Here is a 22040-nt window from a genome sequence, read left to right on the forward strand (position 1 = left end):
TAGGTCCAATCTATCGAGTTCAAGGCATTATGGACTAAAGCATGTATAAAGGAATAATCAAAGATATAATGCTGCTGCATGCAAAAGATGTGGTTGGACTTTCCAACATGTCAATGATCCAAAACACACCTTCAAGCTAGTCACAGAATTTTTCTCAAAAGAAAGTTTGTATCTTGGAATGGTAGTCACAATCTCCGGACCTGAACCCAATTAAACATCTTTGCGAACATAATGAGAGAAAAATAAGAGTTCGGAAACCATCTAATCAGCATGATTTGTTTGAGTTCACTAGGCGCACTTGGGAGGAAATACCAATTGATGTTTTAATTAATTTGGTTGATTCAATGCCACATAGATGTAATGTTGTTGTTGCAGCAAAAGGTTTTCCAACAAAGTACAAGGATTATGCACAGATTATATACATTATGTAACAGAATATAACACTATGTAACATTATATATATTATTTAACAGAAATCTTCATTAAAAAAATGCTGTAAATTTATCCTTTGTTGAGAAATTCTTTAAACGCCTTACTTAGTTTGTCCAATTACTTTTGAGTCAATCATTTCCATTCTTTTATTAAGATTTTGAGTAATTACTCTCAAATTTGAATTTTTGATTTCTTTTTTATAATTGTAGTATAATTTGACATACTTATGCAAAACTTCATTTAAAAATGATAAATCGATGAAAAAGAATAACCAAAAAGGTGTTTGTCCAATTACTTTTGGACACTACTGTATATATATAGTTTTATATATATATATATATATATATATATATATATATATATATATATATATATATATATATATATATATATATATATATATATATATATATATACTTATATATATATATATATATATATATATATACATATATATATATATATATATATATATATATATATATATATATATATATATATATATATATATATATATATATATATATATATATATATAGTTATATATAGTTATATTTATTTATTTATTTATTGATGGGGATGGGGTTGGAATGTGGAAAAACTGGATGTGGATGGGGTGGGGAGGGAAAAGATTACTCGTGGATAGTTCAATTTAACTGAAGTAACTTTTAGTTCGACTTAACTAAAGAAGTGTGCTGAAAGGGGACAAAAAAAAGGGTTCAACTTAATGAAGTTCAAGTTATGCAAAAGTACAAAGATTTAGTAACCTAACCAGAGAATTTTAACAGTAATCAATTGGATAATTTTAAGGGACTAAAGGAAAAACTGGAGTTAACTGGTGTTCGACTTACCAGAATTATTACTGTATTAATAAAATATATAATAAACAAACTTAGTTTCATACCAAAACAATTTACTCTTTCAATGTCACGACCATAACACCGATCTATAGAATGGGAACTGTTGCACTCTCTTGTTCTATTCATAAATCCATAAGTAGCATTACTACAATTTGTCCAAATACTCCATTGTGACCAAAAGACTTAAGTAAAAAAACAGCCATGGTTCACTTAACAAGTTATATATAAACAAGTATTTACTAACTAATATTTCATTAGAACTAATAGGTGGCATGATAAATTGTATTTATTTTATATTGAAAAATTAGTTATTTAAGCAGTAACTATATAATTATCAAGAAAAATACATACTTTCTTGAAACTTAATTTTTCATTAGAAAATAAACACAAATTTTTTAACAACCATAACGGCATTTTATAAAGCAAAAAGTTAACTATACATACACAATTTTTTATTATCCTTATATTATTATTATAAGAGTATGAAGAAAAAGAATATTAAAAAAAAATTATAATAATAAATTAAATAATAATACTTGTTTCATTTTAGTGTTTTTTTAAAAAAATTCATGTTACCATAGCATTCCATAACATCTAAGTAATTGCCATCACACCAACTTATTAGATTTGAAGTATTACAACTTCTTGATTTGTTCTTAAATCCATATGTGTCATTACAAATTGACCAATTGCTCCATGGTGTCCAAAAGACTTAAGTTATAAATAAAACATTAAATAAAGAATACAAATATTCATAGATAAATACAAAGATATATAAACATATATACAATTATGTACCATAGCATTTCATAACATCAAAGTTGTTGCCATCACACCGATTTCTTGGATTTGAAACATTACAACTTCTTGATCTGTTCATAAACCCGTATGTATCATTACAAACCGACCAATTGCTCCATGGTGTCCAAAATACTTAATTCATAAATGATATATGACAGAATGTACAGACAAACACAAATACACACACATATATGTACAGGCCTTGGCGGCAAGCAAGTACTAAAACGGATTACGGGAGCAACTTACTACTCTAGCAAAAGTATAACTATTCTCATAAAAGTAAAACTATTGTTGTAATTAAAATAAAAAACGCAATGTCTTTTGAAAAAAAAAACAATTGCATAATATACTGCTACGCTTTTTAAAAGGAGCCGTTATTGTAAAAGAAAAAAATTAAAACTAAAAAAGAGCACTGATTTAAATGAGTAGCAGCTCTTCAAGTTTGTTTTGGAAGAGCTTTTCTCCACTCTTGTGCTCATATACTACCGCTGAGGGCTGCATAAATATATATATATATATATATATATATATATATATATATATATATATATATATATATATATATATATATATATATATATATATATATATATATATATATATATATATATATATATATATAGGTCTATAGTTTGTTGTCTTTGGGAAGAGCGGAAGGAAAAAAGTGATTCTTACGCCAACACATACGTCACTTTTAATTACTTTTGACTTTCGTCCAACATTTTCGATGGCACAGAAGTTTGTGAGTTAGTTGAAATATTAATTTTGTTTTAATTACCACAGTCTTACAATAAAGATGAATTTGGATTGTATAGAGATGATGGTCTAGCAGTGTTTAAGAACCAGAGTGGCCAACAGATGAAAAAAATAAATAAAAAGCACATTGTGAAAACTTTTAAAAATAATGATCTTCTTATATCCATGAGCTGTAATTTTAAAATTGTATATTATTTGGACTTAACATTAAATCTTAATGACAGTTCTTTCCAACCTTACTGCAAGCCTGGTACTTCCATCAGTTAAATAAATGCTGACTCTAACCACCCTACTAGTATACTAAAAAGCCGTCCTCAAACTATCGAACTAAGATGGCCAAACAATTCTTCTAACAAAAATATTTTTAAACAATCCATTCCTCCTTATCAAGACGCATTATTTAAATCAGGTTTTATCTGCAAATTCGCTTACCATTCAAATAAAAAACCAATCCCATTCAAAAGTCACAAGCGAAACATAATACGGTACAACCCACCTTTCAGTACCAATGTTGCAATAAAAATAGGTAGCTGTTTTTTGAACATGGTAGACCTGCACTTTCCGGTTGGTCACAAACTTCACAAGATATTTAATTAAAATACCATTAAAATAAGCTACTCATGTATGCCAAACATTAAGTCCATCATTAATTTGCACAATCACAGGATATTATATAGTCAAGGTAAAGATGAGGGAAAAACATACAACTGTCAACAAATCCATCTGCCCCATGAACAATCAGTGCTTGTCGAAGAACATCGTTTATCAATCCACCGTGTCATCAAATAAACCTGACTACAAAGGGACAGTATGTTTTAGCTTATGTGAAACTCCATTCAAATTTCGGTATGCTAATCACCTAAAATCTTTTAACATTAATAAATATAAAAATGATACCGAATTGTCTAAAGAAATTTTGTACATAAAAGATGAAATGTTTACAGCCTTAATTAAGAGAAAAATTGTAAAACGTTGCAATCCTTACAATGCTTCGTCAAAAATTTCTAATCTTTGCTTACAGGAAAAATTCCTTATTTTAATATATAAAGGTGATAACTTGTTAACTAAACAAAACGAGATGATTTTAAAATGCAGGCACAAGAATAAATTCCTCTTATCTTTTTTTGACACAGGTGGTGATTAGCTAAGATTTTGTTTTTTCTTTGGTTGCCATCTAGTATGTCTTGACAACGTAAAGATCCCACTACACAGTATTTTCTAATTTTTAGCGGGTTTTTGTTTTGTTTTTGATTTTGTATTCAATGGCTGATGATTGTCGTATAGGTATGAAACTTAGAGTACCATAGAAAAAGCTGTTTTTTCTTCGTTAATATATATATATATATATATATATATATATATATATATATATATATATATATATATATATATATATATATATATATATATATATATATATATATATATATGTATGTATACAAAACAGGCTTCAGTGCCTATATTGGTCAGTACCTATATTGACTTAAAGAAAGACTCAAGAACAATGGTAGCCCACAAAAAAATTGTATTAAAATAAAAAAAAGGTACTAATCAACTTTGATTTAGCACAAAGTAATAACTTTAATACATTAATATAAAAAGATAAAATATTTCAAAGAAATTAATTTATTTGTATGGGCTATCTAATAAAACTTCGAACCTTTATTCTGGTGGTAACTATAGGCTTGCGCACAGAATAACAATCAAAACTAATTAATGCTTTTTAAACAACATTTTCAAACCCTTTACATTTCTGCATAGTTTTTTTAGTTTTTTTATATATTTCGTTAAATAATTATCTAATACTTTGCAATACTTTTCGATTCTGGGCAGTTTAAAGGATTTATAATTTTAAACATAACTTTCACATCATTTATTATATACCATCCCATAGCTATCTTTAACATATCTATTATATATCCCATAGCATATCTATAACAACTTGATGATAAATCTGGCCAGAACACGTCTACTATTATGTGATTTAGTAAAAGGTAAAAGATGTTTTGTAAACACTCTTTAATGCACAATTTACCAGAAAGTTTGGACTATATAGGGTGCAGATTTTTTGTCATAATTGCAAATAGCTTGGCAAATTAAGGCTTTTCTAGCAAACTTACCATGTTCTGTAAAATTAATATCTGCTTTTCCTCTATATTTGGCATTAGAACTGGCATTATATGGCAATAGAACAGACAGCACCAGGAATTTGCTGATGTTGTACTTCATGTAAGTTTTATCATTTTTAATAATTTAAAAGTTTTTAGGGATAAAATTGTTATAAAACTTTTTTAATTTTGCGCTTTTTTTTCTTTCTGAATTTCATAACGGTTAGGCACTTTCTGTGAATTGAAAAACATGTTTATTTCAAACTTTCACAAAAAGACTATGAAAAAATCCTTATCGTTTTGCGGATTTCCTTAGTGTGAGGTTTAGATTATCCATAAACTATTAACCAGTTTTCTAACCAATTTTATATTTTGAAAAACCTGATTTCCACCATTACCAGATTTACGTTTGATCAACCTTTTTTTGGAAAAAACATTAAATAATATGACAAACGGTGTAGAGGTGTCAACAGAAAATCAAAAACCAAATGTCTTAGAAGACAGTGAATTAGTGATAGTGCTGATAAAGTAAATCAAAAGATACTGAGTTCATTCCTTTACTTCAAAGAAAGACAAAAAAAACAAAAAAAAAACTGTTATATCTTTTTCTTGAAAAAGCTAATTTTTTGTTTATACACTAAACAAAAAGTTTTGTACAGTGCTATCAGAAACTTTTTAAAACAAAAGTCTAGTTATAAACGAGTTTTATCATTAGGAATTAAGCAAAACCTTTGCTTTTTCAGAATCTTATAAAACATCCTTGCTCAAGTTTTGTGTTTTTTATCTTATTATAAAAGTGAAATGCTGCAAAAAGTCCTATTATTCTGTTTGATTGAACTTCAGAAAATTTTTTGCATTATTTTTTAGGCAATGCTTTGTTTTGCTAGTATTGCTTGCTTATGTTTAAAAAGTTTTATCATAAAATGTTTTAATATATAAAATCATAGTAGTTATGCTTTTGAATGGTAACATTTTGCTCTGATTTTACAAAGTGATTTAGCTTAAATATAATGTATTACTCTTAATAGAATCTATTATAGTCATCCATTATAGCACCTTACCAAAACATTCAATTACTCCAATGTTGTTTCCATTACAATGATTCATAGTATGGGAACTATTGCACTCTCTTGTTCTGTTCATAAATCCATACGTCGCATTACAACTTGACCAGATACTCCATTGTGACCAAAAGACTAAAATAAAAGAAACATGAATTTAATAATTCTATTAATTCAGTTATAAATTAAGATTTTGCCAAGAAGCTTTGGCAACTTGCGGTTGCTATATGTTTTATAATTAGAAAATAATTGAAAAATAAAATGAAGTCATTTTATGAAGTAAGAAATCAACTATAAAAGTACTAAACTTTATTGTGCTTTTTTATAAAACTGATATTTTATAAGTATATAATTTAAATAAAAAAGGCAGGGCTCAAAAAAACGAACTTTTTTGTACCGGACATTTTTTGTACCAGAATTTGTTCGACAAAGACTCAAGATTCTGATCATGTCCGATAAAAATTAAAGAAGTTGGATCAAACGCCATTCATGACTACGCAATTTGTTTTGACAACTCTAGGAGTTTCAAAATGCGCTGAAAACAAAAAGAAGATTTGTAAGATAAAATGTCTAACAAAAAGAGATTCTTAAAGAAAAAGAAAAATCTAAGCGCAAAAAAATTTAAAAAGGAAAATATATTTATATTACGTTTTTTAAAAATTACTATAAATTCCTATAAATTATCAAATACATAAATTCTTACTTAAATGTATTAAATATATAAATTATGTAATTATTAAATTATGTAATAGTTAAATATATAACAAAAATGTATAATTAAAATACAAAATTATTAAACGCATAAATTACTATGTTATATATTAAATACATAAACTAAATTACTATGTTATTTATTAAATACATAAATACATTAAATATTAAATACATTAATTGTTAAGTTTACTTATTACTTTTTTAAATAAAGTATTTATAATGTTTACAATAAACCTATTTTATTTAAATTATCAAAGAATATTATACATAATTACATTTATGTAAACATGTATTTTTTTATAAATCTTTTCAAACTTTTTCTAGGATTAATTTTATGAACACTTTTACTGTCGCTGATTTTGAAGCTCTATTGAACTTTCCTCATGTCTCTGATCAAGTCATTTGTGCAAAATTAGCTGTTTAAAAATATGAACACTGCAGAAAATTAAAAAAAAAATTTAATACATTGAATGAACTGTTTGACATCACTAAGGTTAAAGGTGAATGGTTGTGTGCAAAGAGGATGTGAACCTGTATAAACTGCAAATTAAGAGCGAAGGCCAGGTTGGTTATTCCAATGGCAAACCTGCGTGTGCTAAGTCCATCCACCCATCCAAGCAAAAGAATTTAATCAAAGCAACATTATCTACATTTTCCAGCTCAGCGCCACCTGATTGGTCAGAAGTAGCATGGACTCCAACTCATCCAAAAACAGCAAAGACGCTTCTTGGGATAATGAGATAGCAGCATCAATGAGCAAAAAGAAGCATAACCCAACATGCATTGCAAGACACTTTGTTACAATCTCAAAGCTATCTTCCAGGGAGCAGCAAAGGTGTGCTGCTAGTTTTCTGGTGAGGGCATTGAAATTCCAACCCCATGCCAGTCAGCAATATACAAAGCTATATATATATATAAGAGCTGCTCAGGTTAATCAAACACTTAGTAGGCACCTTTCAACTGAAGAAATGGAGCATACAATTTGAAAGCAAATAGATTTCAATGACCTATCTGCAGTGCAAAATGACTAACCATAAGGTCTCTGATGTTTGCAAAACCACTGGAAAACATATGAATCTCTAATTCACATTACCTGAAGCAACCAGTAAAATTCAATAAACAATTCAGTTTTTGCTATTTTTTTGTGGTTGACCCTCTTTAATTTTTAACATTATGAAAATATTAAAAAACTTTAAAAAAAAAATCTTTGCAGCGTGTCAAGTTATACAACTATGTTATACAATTTTGCAATATAAATTTTGATTGGATAACTTAGAATTAAAATGAATGAAAATTGCATTTAAACAAAAATAAGTTTTCTTCTAGTTTAAAATTTTTTTTGACTTACTTTGCAAGAAAATACTAAGCTATTAATTTTGTAAACTAAATTTAGATACCAAGTAAAATGAAAAATATTGCAACAAAAAGTAACAAATAAATATAATAAAACTAATAAATGAATAAATCATAAACAAGTAAATAAAAATTAATAAACTTCTTTAGAAATCTCCTATTAAATGACAAATTTTATCATCAATTCAAGTTGTCTTTACTCAGGGTTGTTTTTGTACTTGTCTTCAATAAAGTCAACAATAAATTATCTTTCGAACATTTTCATTAAAAAAGATAGACTGCTCAATAGTCGTAGAAGCAGTTTTTATACAGGCATGTAAAAGCTGTATCATTCTTGCAAATATAGTTTTGCAAAACTTAGTTGTTTTTTTCAACAGAAAATAAGAAAGTATTATGGGTTAGGAAAAAGGTACAATAATAGAATAACTGATGTATTATGTTTTTAATCAGGTTTTGGCAATTTTTAAAACAATTACAAATAACATTGAACTTAAGTGTAAACATGGCACTTGTTGCAAATGTCTTCGGAAATACTGTCGGCAACAAAATTTTCTTTTGGTAATACATCTAAATATCCAAAACATTGTGTAATCTAGATTCATGTAATTTAGAAATATTTAGGGAAATGTGTAAAATCAGGCGTGTCTTATCATCCGCATGAACATATTAAATAGCTTTCTATGATTAAAGTGTTTAAAATATTGTAACATTTGCATTTTTACTCTTACTTTTTTACTTTAAACTTTTTTAAGCATCAGGTAAAGTAACTACAGTTATTAAAAGTTTTATCTTAATAGTATTAATTACATTTCTTGCTCATTACACAATAACTGCAACTTAAACCTTAAATTATAACTTAAGCTGTAAATTATAACAGTAAGTTACGCTATTTTAAAATCCGCCAAACAAGAAAATTATAAGATAATATTTAAATGAGAGATAATATGTTAAAAAAATTAAATTACGAACTAATGTACAAAAGATACATTTTAAAACTAATACCACCCCCCTGCCTTCATTACTGCAAAGTGGTGCAAGGGATCTAATTTGTCAGTTGATGCATGTAAACAGTAAAGAACAAAAATAAAAACATTTAAAAGATTTACATTTTTTTCCAAAAAATTCTAACATTCTAAATGTTTTAAAAAACATTGCAGTCTATTACTTGGGATTTTGTGGTTTTTTAAAAAACAATAAAAGTTATTAAATTTTATCAAAAAAACTTAGAGGCTTTTACATAAAGTTTATATATATATATATATATATATATATATATATAATATATATATATATATATATATATATATATATATATATATATATATATATATATATATATATATATATATATATATATATATATATATATATTATATATATATATATATATATATATATATATATATATATATGCTCTTGCATACTTTGATATGTGGAATTAATCACTTTAAATAAGACATTTTTCACAAATATAAGAAAAGAAAAATAATAAATAATTAAATTTTTTTGTAACCTATTAAAACTTCACATTTGATCAATTTACTAAAAGATATTTCAGTATGTCACCAATGACAACATATTTAAGTAAATGATCAGCAATTAAATTTATTGGCATACAGTTTTTTATTGGCATATAGTTTTTTATTGGCATATGATTAGTTTATAATAAAGAAACATATAGAAACTAAATAATAATTAAAAAAATATATAAAATATGGTATTTAACACTTGAAAATCAAAATTACCTTGATATATATTGCTGCATGAATTATTCTCTGTGTTATTTCCAAAACAGTTAAACAACTGATTATTGCTACAACTGCGAGTTCTAGTTATGATGTAAGATGCATTACATTGAGACCACTCACTCCATTGTGACCATATAACTAAAAAATAAGAAAACAATAAAGCATAAAGTTAAAACTCCTATATATTACTCAAATAATATCAATAACATTAGTTCCTGCAACTTAACAGTACATTTTACAATACAACACAGATTTGTTTGTAATAAAGCTAGCAATACCAGTCAACTCGAAATGATTTATGAAGTATATAAGAATATAATACTTTCAAAAAAAAAAAAAATAAAGACTGATGTAGTTTTTCTAGATTTCGCCAAAGAATTGGACAAAGTACCTTAATTAAGACTTGCTCAAAAAATACAAGCATTTAGCATAAATGGAAAATTACAAATGGGGATTACCATTTCTGTGCTTGATTTTTTATTTTTCTTTGTTTTAGCAATTAAAAGCTGAGACTTGAAGCAATATATATACTATTATGATTTTCTCAAAAAACATTTATAACAAAAATATTTTTATTATATTTTAGGCTACCTGAATAAATTAAATGTATATACTTTGATTATTTTTTTTTTGTGCAAAATAATATCGCTACTGTTTGAAAATAAACAACAATTTTCAAAACGCTATATTTAAGCTAGAAATAATTTATAACTGCCATTTCTCATTGAAAATATACTAAATATGAGTCGTAGAAGTTTAATATTTCACTTAAAATACTCACAAGGAATTTATTTTCTTAAAAATATTTACATGAAATTGTTAAATTCACAACTTCTGTGCGCGATCATTCATGAACTGTATTTAAATGATTGCTGTGACTCTATGATACATAGCGCAATCCTGTAACTTTCTGGAAAGCTTTACTAATATTTAAAACATCATTAAAAAAAAATATAACCGAAACTTATATTTTTTGAGGAGTTAAAGTTTATTTATCTAGTAACCAAAATTTGAGTTTTTCTGTTCTGTGTGTGATTTCATTTCAAATTTAATTTATTCTTTGTTAACATTACTAATGTATACCATTTTTTGTTTACAAAGTATTTATATAGGTTAGAATTAAATGAGAGCAAATTGAAGAATGCCAGTTTTGAAAATAATAAACTAAACATTTAGGAGTTTCTGTGCGTGAATTTTTGGAAATGCCCTAATGTGGATAAATATTTTTGCAAACAAGCAACAACGTGTTGTGCTTGGAGAAATTGTTTTGAATCAGATCAAGGTTACTAGTAGTGTATCACAGGGCATACTTGGACTTATGATGTTTATCATCTACACAAATGATTTTCCAAAGGTTTTAAGTTACTATTCTTGTAAGCTTTATGCTTACAACAGTAACTAAATAGCAAAGATATCAAATAAAGAAGACTCACTAAATTACAATGAGAAATAATTGCAATCGTCATACAGAAATATGGCTTATGAAAATAAATGTTGATAAATGTAAATTTGGTGCATTCTGGGTTTGGTAACTCTAAATTTAGTCAAAACATATCCTTTTGAAAAACTGGGAATATTTATGTATTAATATCAACAGACTCTGAGACAAGCATATAAAAGTACAAACTTAAAAATAATTTAGATCATGTTAACATGTTATGATAGTATGCTTAACCAGAAAATACTGTTCTGCAAGAAGGACATTGTAAACACTTACATCTTGAAATTGTCAAAAACTGTTTAGAGACATTTTCACAAACAGAATTGTCAATCAAATAATTAACATAACTTGAAGGTACTTTTAAAAAAAAAATTAGTTTCAAAAACGACTTTAAACAAATAGAACAATAATCTTAATAAAAATTTAACAATAGCCAACATTAGCTGCTAATAGCAGAAATTGGACTAATTTTCTGCTTCAGGAGGTTTTTCTTTTCGAAATATTTAAATTTACAAATCATACTATTTATAAATTCAGGTCAGGATCATCATAATCACTGTGATAAAATGTAATTCAGTACAACTTGCTGCATATCCCGCTATTTATTAGTTTAGAAATATTATATAAATTATAATTGCAGGGCTTGAAATAATGAACTTTTATGTTCCAGAGAATTTGTCTGATAAATACTCAAGTTTGACTGACATGTCAGATAAGGGGTTGTCCATAAATTACATCATGCAATTATCAAGTGATTTTGATAATTGCAGGATGTAATTTTTGGACCCCCCCCCCTCCCTCATCACAAAATTGTAACACTTAAGTAGCAAGTTTTGTATGAGTTGTTACAAAACCACCAACCCCCTTATAGCATAAAATAACTTATGGACGACCCCTGAAATTTAAAGAAGTGCGATCTAATGCCATTCCTTACCACGCATAAAGTATTTTTTTTTACAACTTGACAGTGCAATTTGTTTTGACAACTCCAGGCGTTTCAAAATGCGCTGAAAATAAACAGAAAATTTGTAACATAAATTATCTAAGAAAAATAAAATCTTAAAGAAAAAGAAAAATGAAAATATGAAAATATTTTTATACTGGGTAATTTTTTAATTTGTTATACTATGCCAAACGCTTTGTAAATTATTAAATATATAAACTATTATGCAAATATAAAAAATGCATAAAATATGTAATTATTAAATACATAATTAAATATATAAAAAAAAATGTATAATAAAAATACAAAATTATTAAATACATAAACTACTATGTAAGTATATTAAATACATAAATTAATAAGTTTACTTATACTTTATTAAATAAAGTAACAAATTATAATGTTCACAATAAACCCATTTTATTTAAATTATCAAAGAATATTATACTTATAAAAATTTTTATAAATATGTATTTTTTTATAAATCTTTTCAAATTTTTTCTAGGATTAATTTTTTAAACACTTTTAATAGCGAAATTTTTTAGCACGAAAACAAATGTTATGTAACACTCAAATTTAATAGGGTAATAAAAAGTACTGGTTTCTATAAGCATTAAAATATTACATTATTAACTAATATATTATTATAAAATGTTACTAAAAATTACATTGAAATTTTTATAAAATAAATTTAAAAAGGGTTTTAAAAGCTAAAATATTTGTTTAAAATTTGTAAAAACCTTCGTACAAAAAATAAAATAAATACTAAACTAAAAATTTAAATTAATAACTAATTGCAACATTTTAATATAAATAATAAAAACCAGATAATTAATTCAAAAAAATGTAATGCTTTTGGCATCTTATAAAAAATGAATTAACTCAAAAAAATGATGTTTTTCATAAACTTAGCTGTCTTCTTTAACTTCAACTTTTGTTTTGTATAAAAAAATGAAAATTTCAAAAAAAAAATTTATATACAATACTGAATTTATTAACAATTTTGGAACGAATAAAATGATTAGAAAATAAATGCACATACAATATGCATTTCGGACAAAATGACCGATTCGGTCAGACAAAATGACCAATAGATGTCGGTTTTTACTGGACAAGTGCCAGACAATGTCCGATGTCTGGCGCAAATTTTGAGCCCTGTAATTGCAATATTAAAATTGTATTAGAAAAGAAGTAAGCATATAAAATAGTTTAGAAAATTACTTATTACATTTTTATTAGATAAAAAGTAGAAAGGATCACCCCTTCTATATTTTTGAATAATTTATATTTTGTTTGTTTTAGCTTTACTTATGGTTTTTTTTTTTAGTGGTTTTGTTTTTGAGCTTCTATTTAATTTTTTAGAAAGAAAATAGGGGTATTGTTGAGGCCTAACTATTTTTTATGCACTTTTTTGCACTTAGAGAGTTTTTTAAAGTTTTTTAAAAAATTTTACAGTTAAAGAACTAATTCTTTATCATGAAAATGTTTATCGCTAAATTTTAAATTTATTTATTAAAAAAAAAAAGTTTTAAGAATTCCTAAATTAATATAATTCAAATATACATTACATCCTATCATTTGATACCTTGCTTATTTTATTATGTTAATTATTATTATATTGACATTTCTGTGATGCTATTACCTATTTTTGCTCATTTTTAAAAAATTTTGAGTCAAAACTAACATTTTATTGTTTGTAAAGGCTAAATTTTGTAATGAGGATTTATATTATGAGGTTATGAGTTCTTTTATTTATTTATTTTTTGTTCTTTATTTAATAAGTATTTGATTTAAACTAAATATGATTATAATTCGTTATTTTAATACAAAATATGTATCTTTATTTATGAACATTATATATTTATATATGCATTTATATATGCATTATTGCTGGATAACAAAGAGATTAAAATACTTTCATGGTTTGCATACCAAGACTTTTTTCCTCACTCTTGTCAAATTAGAAGGATTACAAGCAAGGTAAGAGTATTCAGGGGTGAGAAATTCTGCTTCAATTAAATCTAGTTTGCTTGCAAGATTTCTGTTAGAATATTTTCTTTGGTGTTTATTCTTTTGTTCTTTTAATAAAAATTTTTTTTGAATAACTGCTGTTTGTAGGCAGGTCACTAAGAATAAAATCCTTTCTAGGTCCAATAAACTCTGAAATTCTAGTGATGGATGAATGTCTAGTTATAGCTTTTGACATAATTTATGAACAAGTCGATTAAATAACATGTAACAAATTAAATAATAATAGACTAAAATCTTATAATGACTTCAAACAGTGGAGAGGTCAAATCTATTTTAAAATCGATTCGGCACTGGGCTCTTTAATTGAGTATAATACATAAAAACAGGTTAAATTTATTTTATAATAATTTTATTTTATCTTAATAATGTCTAAATATGAAAATTTGGGTATCAAAACATTTTCTAATCAAAAAGTGGTCCATAGCAAACCAACTTTGCAATTTAATTTTACATAAAAATATACTTTATATAATAAGCTTAAATTTTATTTTTTTCAAAAACATAAGAATCTTTTTGTACCCAATTGTGCATTGAGGTAAAAATAATTTTGTGCATTTTGTAGTCTAAATTTTTTGTTAAATTAAAAATAACTGATCTAAATAAATATTGTTTTATACTTTTAATAAACAACTTACATATATATATATATAAACTTATAAAAAGATATGAATTTCAATAAATCTTAAGTTATAGTATTGTCTTTGATTAGAAAAGATCACAATTCGTAAGATTCTTTTACGTTCATTTATTATTCAGTTGTAACAATAGTAATATTACAGGTCATATGTTTAATGATAACATTGAAATTTAAATGGATAATATTAGACTCGAAGAAGTTATTAGTGTAAATGCTGATAGGCGGCTTGTAAGTAGTTGTTGTCAAATAAAAGAAATAGATCTAGACAAGATGAAATTAATCATCGATGAAATGTAAGAAATGCTGCTCAGCAAGCAGAAAACTTTCCAGAATTCAGTGTTAAGTAGTGTTAATGTCTGTTAATTTGAATTTACTTTAAACACTTTAGAACAAAGCAAGTATAAATTTTACTAATTATAGTAACAATTAATAACAGTTTTAAATTTAAAAGATTTTAAATTTTTTTATAATTTGAATTTACTTTAGACACTTTAGAACAAAGCAAAGTCTAAATTTTACTAATTACAGTAACAATTAATAACAGTTTTAAATTTAAAAGATTTTAAATCTTTTCATAACTGCAAACATATTTATTTTTTTTAGTTGCCTTTGCCATTGCTTGATTACTTTGCTTGTTGAAACACGATTTTAATTTTGTAAATTTAATATGATGTGAAATTTATTTTATTACTCATTAGTTTAATCATTGTTACAAAATTATTAGGTGTTTATATTGATGATAACCTTACTTGGAAAACTCACACTAAAAATTTATGCAACAAAACTTAAAAAGGTTTACCTTATAGGAATTTTATATAAGGTAAGAAGCTTTTTGAATAAGAAAATTCTAACTCAATTAAATTTCTATTTTATTCACAGCCATAAACAATGCAAATTTTGCATGGACTAGTACCAGCAAAAGCAAACTTGAACCTCTTCATCATTATCAGAAGTACACAGCACATTTAATAAATTTTAGTAAACATTTTACCCATGCAAAACCTCTATTAAGAAAAACGAATGCACTAAATATATATCAACTTAATGTTTATAATGTTCTATGTTTATATGTAAAATCAATTCTTCCCAAGTTTCTTTTCATAATTTGTATTTGTCAAAAGATAAATATAAATACATTCTACACAATGATAATTTTATTAAGCAGTCATATTTTCAAACAAATTATAGTAAGTTTTGCATTGCTTTTCGCAGACCATCTTTATGTAACAAAATAGTTTTGAAAAATTTTTCTGAAGTTTTTATTAAACTATGTAACTATAACTCATTTAAATGAAAACTTAAAGAATTAATTTTTTTATTTGGTAATATACTTTTAACATATATATATATATATATATATATATATATATATATATATATATATATATATATATATATATATATATATATATATATATATATATATATATATTGTATATCCCCTTTTTACCTTCTATTACTCAAAATCTATTAAAAATTTAAATATATACTGAGACTTGGATGCAATTTTTTTTTGGATATATAGTATATATATCAGATTTAAATAGTTTAAACAGACTTTTCTGTAAAGAAAAAATTTGTAATTATCTTCTTTATCTTTTACCAATATTATGAGTAATTATCACGTTTATATTAGCATTTCTCGACAACAAGACCTAACAGTCTTCAACGAGTCCCTGTGTTCATTAATTTGTTATCAATCTAATTTTGTAGATTTTTTATTATTATTTACTTTTTTATTGTTATATTGTAAACTTTATATTTTATAAGGATAATTTATAAGGACATGTTGTTTAAAATGTAATAAAGAACAAAAAAAAGTCAACAGTTAAAGAGAGGTTCGAACTTTACATAATAAAAGTAAAAATAGTTTTGTTTACTAGTAACATAATAAAACCAGTTACTATTATTGCATGCTTTTTTAACTTTTTTTAACATGCTGCTTTGGAAACATTTTCTTTCTCTCCCTCTCTCTTAGATAAGACTTAAATGAAAATAAATAAGAAGAATTAATAAAAATAATGTAACTACTGAGCTCTTATGTGTTTCCTAATACCACAATTAATAATGACCTGTATAAGAAATATTTTATGAAGTTGTTGCTATTTAATGAAATAATTGTTCAAATTGTTTAACTATAATTGTCCCTTGATTGTTCAAATATTGTAATTAATTAAATCTTTTTTTTCAAGTATTTTAGTTAATAAAATATCTTATTAAGTTGTGTTGTTTTTTGACAGTGTTATTATGTTGTGTTGTCTAGCCTTTTTATAATCTTATCTTTTTAAATTATTCTGGAGACATGTAGTAATGTGTGCTTATAAATATATTATGCTATGCACTACTGTTACTCTCTTTTAAGTTGATAGAGCTAGATCGTTATAGCTATTTTCTTATTCTTTATATTTTCTGTTATATTATTTTCCTAATTCTATTAACAATAAAAATGCAAATAATACATTTGTAATGAAAATTGTATTTTATTTTTTCATTTCTTATTTTAGGTATTGGCTGGCTTTACTTGACTTTCCTTTTCTGATACTTGTTGTGTTGTGATAGATTTTAAAAAGAACTTAACTGATATTAATCCAGTCTTTTTATGTTGCTAACTATAAGCGATGACATTGCTGATAGGGAGTCAGACTTAAAATATTATTTATAGATAAATTTGTATTTCATTTAAATTTTTTAGCTAAGATATCAAGCTAATAATGTGCTTTTATTGTTATTAATGGATTAATTACTAATAACCCATATTACAGGTTGCTTACTGCTAGCAGGGGTAGATCGAGCATTTTTTTGTCTTTAAGATAGCTAACTTCCAGACATGGAGCAAATTAAAAACATTTATATATTTATACTTATGTCAATAAAGGATGCTTTGCAGAAACTGTAATGATTGGAGCCTGGGAACAAAAAGAGCCCTAAAACTTTTACCTCCTTCCTGCTCCATACAAGAAAGCAACAAGTTGATAAAATGTTTTTTGTACTATTCTTAACTAGACTTATATACATCGAAAAATTTTAAATTTCATAGTAAAATACTTTAGCTTTTAAAAATTGCAACCATATAAAGTTTGAACCCCCCTCAATTTGAGGGGGTTACAAATTTTATATGGACATAATTTTTGAATGCTAAGAGATTATACTATGAAACTATGAAAATTTATCAATAAATATAAGTCTATAACTTGCTGCTTATTTTTTAAGATAACCCCTTCTCCCCCTAACTATGTATGTAGATTATGAAAGACCTCTTATTTCAGTTTAAAATTTACTTAGTTTATTTAGTTTAAATTTACTTAGTTTATTTAGTTTAAGTTTCAATTTTTTCTGCTATTTTATGCACTTTAGAATTATTACAGAATAAAATATTTAAAAACAATAACCTGGCATTCTATTGGTTATTTTAAGATTCCTTATCAATCCAGGTTGCACATCATGCCAGGGATCTGAAATGTATACTTGAATATTGGAAAGTTCTTTTGCATCAGTATTTTCATTGTAAAAAATATTTTCACAATTTAGTTGAATTAAGTACATGTATTTTCCATACATATATTTTTGCACTACCTTTATAGAAGACCAAACATCAAGTTTAATTGGATTTGTAGTTAATATATCATAATTCATTTTGCCACTAAAAACAAAACCTATTTTAAAACATCCAAGTAGGGGACAAGTAGCATTTTCACAAAAGAATACTGCTGGGGTACGATCGCCATAAGATCCTACATTGTTTCCAGTGGTCAAATGAATAACACTTGTCCAAAAAGTTTCAAAAACAGAAGGTTTTATTTCAAAAGACATTGAGTATTCTTGGCTAAGAGTTTTTAATGTTGTAGCCAAGTTTCCTTTAACAATCTGAGTTTCTTTTTCCATTATAAAAGAATCTATGATATAAAAAGTATTTACCTCATATTAAACTTTTTTCTTACAAACAAAAGTTTTAATTTAAAAAAACTTGTTTATATATGAGAGGCCTCACAGGAAAAGGTACCAAGTCTTAGTTTCTAGTTATAAAGATATTTGATAAAATAGTTAGTCAGGTCAGAAAATTCAAAAATGAAATAGCTGTTTTTTTTTTATAGTTTGATATTACACAATATCTGCTCATATATGATCATATATAGTCTGACCATATTACAATAAATATCAGGTGTTTTTAAGAAAAATTTAATTTTTTGATAGTTGGAAAAAACAATTTTAAAAATTTGAAAAAGTTAATTCTACATATCTCTGTAACATAATATAATAATGTAAAAAATTTTTTATTTTTGATCGATAATCTCTAAAAATTTTCAGAAGATATTGAAATGCGTACTAACTCTATATCAGACCTGTTGTTAAAATGTATTACTAACATTTTGGCATACCATTCTATAAATTTTTTTATTTTTTATTGATAATGGCTGAAAAATTTCAAAAAATATTGAAAATGTAAGAAAATTATATGTTATTTTTCTTTTAATGCCAAGTATGGTGACCAAAAATGTTTTTAAATCTTTTAGTTATGTTGTTATTGTACTAAAAGAATTTCAAACCAATGATAACCCTGAAAGATTATGGTACTTGTACCATAGCATCCAAAATAAAAAAAAAGCCACAAATTAACAAGATAACATTTGCCAGATTTTTTAATAATTTAACCTACAATTATTATTATAATTAAAATACGGACATAAAAATTTTTAATATTTGTCATAATAGACTTAGAACAATAAAAATTGGATAAATTAACTTAAATTATTTTTATTTCTTGGTGAGAGCAGCAAACGTTTGCAGCTCAAGAAACGGTTGACAATTTAGATTTTTTGATGCGTTTGCCTCCAGTTAAAAGAAAGCTGTCCACATGTTCTTACTGCAAACAAGTTGGACATATAAATAAAATGCTAAAAACAGTTCCAGTTTGTTGCAAACAAAAAGCAGATATATATTTAATTGAGTTAGTACATTTTTGATTTTTTAAGTTATGTTTCCATTTTTTTTATTTCTAAAGAGTTATTGTAATATTTTTAATGTGAAACTTTGTACCAGTAGTCTTAACTGTATTATGCATTAAAAAACAGAAAATAACCACTAACTTCTTAAACCGAATTTATAAAATTTTTAAAATTATGAGAGCTTTCAACTTTAATTTTCTCAAAAACACTATTTCGATTGTTGTCCTGCAAAATCAGTAATAGCCAGATATTAAATTTTTTTCTTTTATTTTCCTTCTATTATGCAGTGGTGCTAATAACTCAATTTCTAAGAATTGGTCTCTTTTCCTGTGAGACGTCTCATATATATAAATGCGATATAACATGGGGAGGGGTGTGGGAAAACTCAATTTAAATTTATAGTTGGATTTTGAAAGAATATAGTCAACTAGCTATGTAATTGACACATTTCAGTCAAATGAAATTTAGTTTTAAAGACTTTTTTTTCCAGAAGTACGTTAGTGGAAGTTGGTAATTTTTAAGAATACACCCACCCCACCCCCTCATTAAATTCATAGAAATGCTTCTGTATATATATGCACATATATAATACATATATGTGTGTATATATATATATATATATATATATATATATATATATATATATATATATATATATATATATATATATATATATATATATATATATATATATATATATATATATATATATATATATATATATATATATTAGGGTATCCCAAAAAAAAAATTCCTCTAGTTTTGTATGTAGTTTTGTCCGTTAGAAGTGAAAATAAGATGATTTTTGGAAAATTATAAAGTTTTTACCCCCTCTGCCGCCCACTTTTTCAAAATTATTTACTTTTAAACTGTGATTTTAGGCTAATTATATAAACGTATTATTGCAATCAAATATGTTTTGTATCAATATTAATCACTTTTATAATTCTAAACTATGTATCATAGCTAATATTAATAAATATAACTTTTTTATTTCAATGATTCTCAAAAATCATTAAATAATATTATTTGCAAAGTTTGAGATGAGAATTTTTTTATTATTAATATTAATGTAACATACATTACTCAAATAATTTTATAATTTATAGTTACTTTTTATCTTTAGATATAAACGCATATATAAAAAATATTCGATCAGTAATGAGCAATAGTAAATTGAGGAAAAATGATGAGAAGTTTGATAATATTGTTGGTAAATCATTACCTACCCTTGAAGCAAAGATGTATAGTCAACTACGAACAAATGGATATGTTGTACGCCATTACCTTTATCTTACAAGATTTGATTTGAAATTAACTGGTAAAAAAGAAGTTGCATCTGTAGTTTAGGAAAAAGTTAATGTTTTTTGGAAAATGGCAGGAATTCCAACAAAACAGAAGAAAGATAGATTGTTAGAATGATACTGCATCTGATTCATCTTAGAAAGAACTTGATTAAAAATGCAAAAAGAAAAATGTTATGCAGTTTAACTTCTGAGTTTTACTAATAAACTATCATCGTTGTTTGATATTGCAGCATCAAATGCAGAAAGTTTGATAAAAGATACCTCGCGTAGTACCAATAGTCAGATCTCAGATATAGATTTTCTCTCAGATCAGCATCACTTAAAAAAGCAATTTTTGGGCCCATTAGACAAGTGCTATGCTATGAAAGTGAAAAGGAAGGAGGAAAAAGAGAAACATAAAATCAAGGCTATTGAAAAAGAGAAATCTAGAAGAGACAACATAAAAGAAAAAAGTTTTAATATATTGGGAGCATTTGATAATAAAGACAAAATTCATAATAAAAATGAAGAAAGTAATACTGTTAGACAGAACAAAAAAATCAAGATACTAGAATACCCAAAAGTTTCCTTAATGGCTGATAGGTTGAATTTATCCAACAGAGAAAGATCTGGGATCATTTTAGCTGTAGCTGAAGCATTAGGTCACAATTTAGATAAATATGATGATATTGATCTCAAAAAGCACATGATATCGATCTCAAAAAGCACATGATATTGATCTCAAAAAGCACAGATGATATCGATCTCAAAAAGCACAGCGAACAGATCAGGTAATAAAATTCAACAGCAAGTTTCAGATGATATTAAGTAAACATTTATTTCACCCTTACATTTATTATGTACTCTTCTATTCACTGGGATTCAAAGCTGGTATCTTAGGTTGATGGTAAAGTGGAACATTAGAC

At 25.3% G+C, this 22040-nt stretch overlaps 1 protein-coding gene across 1 annotated transcript in view; it reads right to left on the reverse strand.

Moving 5' to 3' along the window:
* Positions 1 to 22040, reverse strand: part of LOC136080686 (uncharacterized) — an 88174-nt gene that overhangs the window by 22466 nt on the left and 43668 nt on the right. Inside the window, exons 7-12 of the mRNA XM_065797664.1 lie at positions 18275 to 18778; positions 9831 to 9971; positions 6019 to 6153; positions 2091 to 2225; positions 1869 to 2003; positions 1337 to 1474 (exon numbers count right to left, since the gene is read on the reverse strand). Of these exons, the coding sequence (XP_065653736.1) occupies positions 1337 to 1474; positions 1869 to 2003; positions 2091 to 2225; positions 6019 to 6153; positions 9831 to 9971; positions 18275 to 18778 (1188 nt within the window). The remainder of the gene's footprint in view (positions 1 to 1336; positions 1475 to 1868; positions 2004 to 2090; positions 2226 to 6018; positions 6154 to 9830; positions 9972 to 18274; positions 18779 to 22040) is intronic.

This window comes from Hydra vulgaris, chromosome 05 (assembly GCF_038396675.1).
Source record: "Hydra vulgaris chromosome 05, alternate assembly HydraT2T_AEP".
NCBI classification, from domain to species: Eukaryota; Metazoa; Cnidaria; class Hydrozoa; order Anthoathecata; family Hydridae; genus Hydra; species Hydra vulgaris.